At 39.2% G+C, this 6,903-nt stretch overlaps 1 protein-coding gene and 1 pseudogene across 3 annotated transcripts; both read left to right on the forward strand.

The window, feature by feature from the left end:
* The first annotated feature begins 432 nt into the window (after positions 1–432).
* LOC148429144 (uncharacterized) lies at positions 433–4,127 on the forward strand. 2 transcript variants are annotated; one of them, XM_088423796.1, is made up of 3 exons: positions 433–481; positions 602–686; positions 1,839–4,127. In XM_088423796.1, exons 2-3 carry the CDS (start codon positions 605–607, stop codon positions 3,737–3,739), a joined length of 1,983 nt encoding a protein of 660 aa, XP_088279922.1. In that variant the 5' UTR covers positions 433–481; positions 602–604; the 3' UTR covers positions 3,740–4,127. The 2 variants fall into 2 exon arrangements, with proteins under 2 accessions (XP_088279922.1, XP_088279913.1); XM_088423787.1 differs by lacking the exon at positions 433–481 and adding an exon at positions 487–505.
* Positions 4,128–4,306: 179 nt separating this feature from the next.
* On the forward strand, positions 4,307–6,646 carry LOC148429145 (uncharacterized; annotated as a pseudogene). Its single transcript, XR_015866629.1, has 2 exons — positions 4,307–4,794; positions 5,411–6,646. The product of XR_015866629.1 is annotated as an uncharacterized LOC148429145 (transcript).
* The last annotated feature ends 257 nt before the right edge of the window (positions 6,647–6,903 follow it).

Raw genomic sequence — 6,903 nt, forward strand, 5'->3', positions numbered from 1 at the left:
ATCTAATTAGCTGTAAGACTGGAGAAAAAAGGGCAACCATGCTTTGGCAGTTGTTTTTAAGGCAAGCAAAACATACATTTATGCTCTTTTTTTTAATGAAAGTGCTTTATTTTAGCCACTAACAGTAACATAAAAATAAATTCAAACTAGTAACACCATGAAACCGAAGTCTTCATGTATTTAATTATTTATGCGTTTATGTGGTCACGTTTACCTGGTTAAGTAACGCGGATTTAAAGACGGGACGTCGATGTTGTTTCATTTTAAAATCAATGGGGATAGTCCGACAAATATATATACTGTAGGCTATATTTTAAAACTGTAACCTTCTACAATACAGTTTTGTGCCGTTCTTTTGGGTTGATGCGTCTTCAATACTGCCACAGGAGAGCCACATTTGTACGAGCATACTGCTGCTGTCAAATCTCCACCATCGAAGAAGAAAAAGGCGGAAGTTGCCGTGCCTTCAAGACAGCACAAGGTACGTAAAGGCGACCAAATGTTTGTAAGTGGGGGCTATGAATAAATATAGACATAAACGTTAAAAAAATAAATAATTGGTACGGGAGTAACTACAAACATACTGTCACTGTTTAACAAGGCAATGGCGTCGCGCGAAGAGAACGAGTGCCAAGGAAAACAACTGGAAGTTGCTGGAAAGAATGACAACAGCTTGTACAGCGAAGGTCTGTCTATGTGTGCTTATTAGTCTTTTACATGTAATATGCTTTACGTTAATACATAAAACACAGGGACAGCTTTTATAGTATACAACATAGGGGAGAAGTACAATGTCTCGTTTCGCCGTTTCCAGGCATCATATTACAATCAGGTTGAGAAGACTCGATGTTTGGCAAGGAAAAGATGGAAATTGGCGCTTGCATGGACTTGGCTACTCCTGTCCTAATCTTTAAACACGATATAATGAAAAATATGTCATTCATTGAAGATGAATAAGGCAGCAAAATACACAACATTTTGGACATCTTGGGAGGCAGCCATTTTACCTCTTGACATCACAGTTGCTCTGGTAACAAACTCAGAAAACAGTTGAGCCGTGATGAATATAGATATTTTCAATGTGCTGAAACCCTGATTTGGCTCATGAGTGACATCATTGTCCCAAACGATCGACGTTGACTGAAGTCGTCCCATAATGTTTTGAGGAAAGCTTTTATTTCATAGGTCTGAAGTGCCAGTCCTCGAGGGCCGCAGTCCTGCATGTTTTCTGTGCTTCCTTTTTAAACACACTTGATTTGAATGATTAGGAAATGTTTCACACTCCTGCAGAGCTGGTTGATGAGTTCATCATTTGAGGAGGAAACAAAAAGATACTGACATTGGCTTTTGGAAAAAAATTGGACCAGTAATCATTTTTTACCTAGATCACAGGTGTGAAACTCAAGGCCCGGTGGCCAGATCCGGCCTGACACATGATTTTATGTGGCAAAATGCTAATGGCAACTTATAGTTTCTGACTAAAATAACAATTTTGCCAATATTTAAAAATTAAAATAAAAATAAAACAAACTAAACATGAAAAAAACTGAAACAACAAGCATATTTTTTGCTACCAATCCCCCTTTTGAAGCTTTTTTTTGATTGGGTAAATGTTCAAAGATCATGTTGTACTTTAATTACTTTAACTTATTCACCATAACAGCCTTCTGATAGAAACTATAACCACAATGCGACCCATGAGAAAAATAAGTTTGACACCCCTGACCTAGATCATCAATCGTGAACCCTGTAGGTCTATAATGAAATGTTGTACCTTGAACAAAATTGTGTACCAACTCTGTGGCAGGGGTTAAAGTAACCTCTCTGCCTTTCTTCAGACATCCTGCAGTTGATCGTATATGAGGACGAACTTTCCCCTTCGTCACATGAGGGGAGCTCCAGCTTCGAGAGTGAGGATCCACAGCCACTGCACTTCAAAGAGGAAGAACAGGATGCACAGCCAATCCACATTAAAGACAAAGGGGAGGAGCCACAACCCCCACACATTAAAGAGGAAGAGAAGGAGTGGGATATCAGCAAGCTGCCACAAACTGATGTCTGTGTGGAAAGCAAAGACAAACCAGCTGAGCGGTCACAGCTTCATCTTCGCAGTGAGAATAGAGATGAGGAGGGAGACCCGTGCCAAGGATCATCACCAGGCACTCTTTTAGCTCCCCTGTCCGACAGTGATGACATGGAAAACGATCCGAATTTTGAAGGTGACGGCAAACCGCCGAAGCGCGGCAAAAATAGGGCAACTTCACAAACCCGTGAAAAACGTTTGACCTGCTCAGTTTGTGGTAAACATTTCATTAAGAAATCAACACTGGTTAGCCACATGAAATTGCACAAGGATGGAAAACCCTTTTGTTGCCCCTTGTGTGCCAAAACATTCTCACAGAAGACACAAGTGGCACAACACATGAGAACTCACACAGGTGAAAAACCTTTTTGTTGCTCAGTTTGCGGTAAAACATTCTCAAATCAGTCCAACAAGGTAAAGCACATGAGAACGCACACAGGTGAAAAACCCTATAGTTGCTCAATGTGTGATAAGAAATTCTCTCAAACATCACACCTGGTCACACACATGAAAATACACACAGGGGAAAAACCTTTTTGTTGCTCTGTGTGTGGTAAAAGATTCATTCTAAAGCGGGCCATGGCAGCACATACCAGAATACACACGGGAGAAAAACCTTTTACATGTTCAGTTTGCGGGGAAGCGTTTTCTCAAAAGCGACACCTTAGGGCACACATGAGTGAACACACAGGGGAGAACCCCTTCACTTGTTCTGTTTGTGGGAAAACATTCACTCAGAATCAAAATCTGGTCTCACACATGAGAACGCACACAGGGGAAAAGCCTTTCTGTTGCCCAGTTTGTGGTAAAACATTCTCAAATAAGTCCAACATGTCAAAACATATGAGAACGCACACAGGTGAGAAACCCTTTCGTTGTTTAGTGTGCAATAAAACATTTGCTCAAACATCACACATGGCAACACACATGAAAATACATACAGGGGAAAAACCTTTTTCATGCTCAATTTGCGATAAAAGATTCATCATTAAGCGAAGCATGGTCTCGCACATGAGAACACACACAGGTGAAAAACCCTACCGTTGCTTAATTTGTGGTAAAAGAGTTTCTCATAAGCGTCAACTGGTAACACATGTGAAAACACATACGGGAGAAAAACCATTTTCTTGCTCGTTCTGCAACAAAACATTCTCTCAAAAGTCGCACATGGAGTCACACATGAAAACACACACAGGAGAAAAACCCTATAGTTGCCCACTTTGCAATCAAACATTTATTCAAAAACGCAGTCTCGTTTTACACACAAGAATGCACAGTGGAGAAAAACCCTTTAGTTGCTCATTGTGCAAGAAAACGTTCTCTCATAAATCATGCGTGGCATCACACATGAGAATACACACAGGAGAAAAACCCTTTCGGTGCTCAGTTTGTGATCAGTCTTTCATTCAAAAACACAGTCTTACCTCACACATGAGAACACATACAGGAGAAAAACCGTTTAGTTGCCCGACGTGCGATAAAGCATTTTCTCAAAAACCACATCTGCTGTCACACATAAGAATTCACACTGGGGAAAAACCTTTTTGTTGTTCAATTTGCGATAGGACTTTCTCCCATAAGTCCAACATGGTAAAGCACATGAGAACGCACACCCGTCAAAGAAACTCAGAGTTTTCACTCATGGTGCCAGTTTGACTACACACCTGTGGACACAAAACAACTAAGAATGTTGAAAACAACTTTAACCCCCGAAATATCACTGTATCTGAAATATTGTCTTTTCTGGGAGTTATTTTCTCATTAATGAATTTTCCTTTTAGTTTTTGAACTGTACAGCGGTGTACGGGTGAGATGTCCGCGGATTGGTGGTTGATTACTACTGTTGTACGGTGATTCTCAAAGTATGATTCACGGGTATCCTCTACTGGTAACATTTGGTAATTAAGAATAACATTTTAACGTGAACCAAATTTGTAAGAACAATGCTTTTAGCTGTGCAAGCCTGATTATTTTTTATTTTTGATTTTTATGTACTCAAGAGTTTTTTTTTTTTTAGAATAAAGTACATTTTCAAAATCTCCCATTTCATGTATGTATAATCACATTGCATCTTAAACCTTTTTGGTGTTAAGGTTAGGGGTGTAAAATGTGTATTTCAATTGTGCGCATTTTTCATCAAATTACTCAAATTATTTCATTACTCATTTATTTCACTTAATATGTTTCCTGTAATGTAAATTTCTTTTGGCTTTTGGTCATTTGTTTTCTGAAATGTAAACGTGTTTCGTCTTTTGGTAATTTGTTTTGTGAAACTTTAATTTGTTTCACAGTTTGTTCTTTTGTTTTTGCACATCTGGCCACCGGCGATCGTAGGCTAAAATCTTAATGCCGCATTGTGTAGAATTAAGTATTGCCGTTTCACCAGGTTAAAAGAAGTAAACTGTAACTTTGCAACTTTTCATCATGAAACATTTTCAATATTAGCACAAGATGGCAGTCATGTATTGCTATGGACACAGCTGCCATCTACTACCATCAAACACCATCGAAGAAGAACAAAGCGGAAGTCTGCGTCGCATTGAAACAACAATGGAAGTCTAGGACCGCCAAGTCAAATCGAGTGAAAGAATGACTTAAAATAAGTTGCAACGAGCGGCAAAAAACTGATTCTGAATGCAACACAACTATGGCGTCTCCGTCTATTGAGGAGTTCGAGGGACTACGAAAACAAATGAAAGGTGTTTGGCAAGGCATGTATCTTGTTTGACAGTCAAGGTAGGTATGTCTACCAGGGTTAATATAGTTTAATTTTTCATTATTGTTATTGTTTCATTATGTTTTCTTGCTCTCATTTTCAATCTATAAATAGTATTAAACTTGGTCATACAATTACATTATAAGAGCAATCAATTGATTGACTAATTGGTTTGACCGTGTTTAAAGTTAATTTTATTAGAGATTCTGACAACCCCATGAACTGTTTTATTTTCATTTTAAACGAAAACTTTTCCTCGAAACGAATACTCTCTTGGAATTCATTCATTTCAGTTGACCCCACCATCCTAGGTCTAATTTAACTTGTTAGCAAACTCTATTTTATGATTTTTGTTTCCTGATTTTAGATTCTGTCCCTTGCTAAAGCTAGCTGATATCATCAGCATTAGAATTGTTTTTCCTCACGCATAATGGCACAATATTGCAAGTGTCACAACGGGGTCATTTCTTGTAACAGTTACACATTTTGATCCTGGATTTTTACTTTTGCTAAACACTCTATAAAATATTGTATATTTTCATTGATCGGCTGTCTATTATGATACATATTGAGATTAAATGGTCTCTCAGCCAATTTTTCTCTTCCTGCAGTTATCCAACAGCTGATGAGTAATACAGAAGAACCTCCCCATCATTCACATGACGGGACCTCCACTTTAGGGTGTGAGAACTCACTGCTCCCTTCTTTCATTAAGCTTCCTGACATCAAAGATCAGGAAGAAGAGTTTAATGTCATCAAGTTGTTACCAACTGAAGTCTCTCTCAAGAGTGAAGATGATGAAAACAAACCACCTGAGTGGTCACGGCTTTATCATCGCAGTCCAAATGGAGAAAGCTGTGTAGAACCTCCATCAGACTACTTATCCTCACCGTCATACAGCGACAACATGGAAGAAACTTGGGGGATGAACAAAAACTCTAAAGACAAACAGAAGAAAAAATCTGAAAAGGAGAAATGCCTTGATAGCAAGAAAGCGTCACAAATGCATGCAAAATATTTTAACTGCTCAGTTTGTGGCAAACGTCTAACCAGAAAAGCACATACCAGACACATGAGAACGCATACAGGGGAAAAACCCTTTAGTTGCTCAACTTGTGGGAGAGCATTTGCTCTGAAGTCAAACATGGTATCACACATGAGAACACACACAGGAGAAAAGTCCATTGGTTGCTTAAGTTGTGGTAAAACATACTCTAAAAAACACTATTTGGAAAGGCACATGAGAACACATATAGGAGAAAATCAATTCTGTTGCTCAATTTGTGGTAAAACATTTACTCAGAAGAAGAACATTGCACCACACATGAGGACACACACAGGTGAAAAACCATTTTCTTGCTCAAGTTGTGGTCGAAGATTCACTCTAAGATCTAACATGGTGAAACACATGAGAACGCACACGGGAGAGAAACCCTACATTTGCTCTATTTGTGGTGCACGATTTTCCCGAAATTCAAATATGGCGAAACACATGAGAACGCACACGGGAGAAAAACCCTTTGCATGCTCACTTTGTGGTACACGATTCACAGCAAAGCGAACCCTGGACGAACACATGAAAACACACACGGGAGAAAAACCCTTTTGTTGCTCAATTTGCGAGAAAACATTCTCCCAAAAACGACATCTGGCGAAACACATGAGAACACACACAGGAGAAAAACCCTACAGTTGCTCAATTTGTGGTAGGTTATTCTCTCGAAAGACACACATGACAACACACATGAGAACACACACAAGAGAAAAACCCTACAGTTGCTCATTCTGTATTATGAGATTCACTGCAAAGCAAACTATGAGAGAACACCAGAAAACACACAAAGGACAAAAAAAGCCTTTAGTTGCTGAACTTGTCGAAGCTGAAAGAACGGATTAGTGTGCATAGTTTTGGACACACAACCATCTGATTTCAGTATACAGTAAATGACGTCTTGTGGCCAAGAATTCCAATCTCCATATACTGTACCATGTCCCTATTTCCTCATAAATGGACACATCACACATGAATGGACCAACAAGTGCAGTGGAGTGGCGGCCATCTTACATTGCCTCTCACGAAGCCCGCATAACCTTGATTGATTGG

This window comes from Hippichthys cyanospilos, chromosome 1 (assembly GCF_059441005.1).
Source record: "Hippichthys cyanospilos isolate Australia breed blue-spotted pipefish chromosome 1, RoL_Hcya_1.0, whole genome shotgun sequence".
Classification (NCBI taxonomy): Eukaryota; Metazoa; Chordata; class Actinopteri; order Syngnathiformes; family Syngnathidae; genus Hippichthys; species Hippichthys cyanospilos.

Excerpts from the sequence above, each read along its gene's own strand:
- LOC148429144 (XM_088423787.1), top strand. Across the intron at positions 687-1,838 it reads CAACAGCTTGTACAGCGAAG|ACATCCTGCAGTTGATCGTA; the intron begins GTCTGTCTATGT and ends GCCTTTCTTCAG.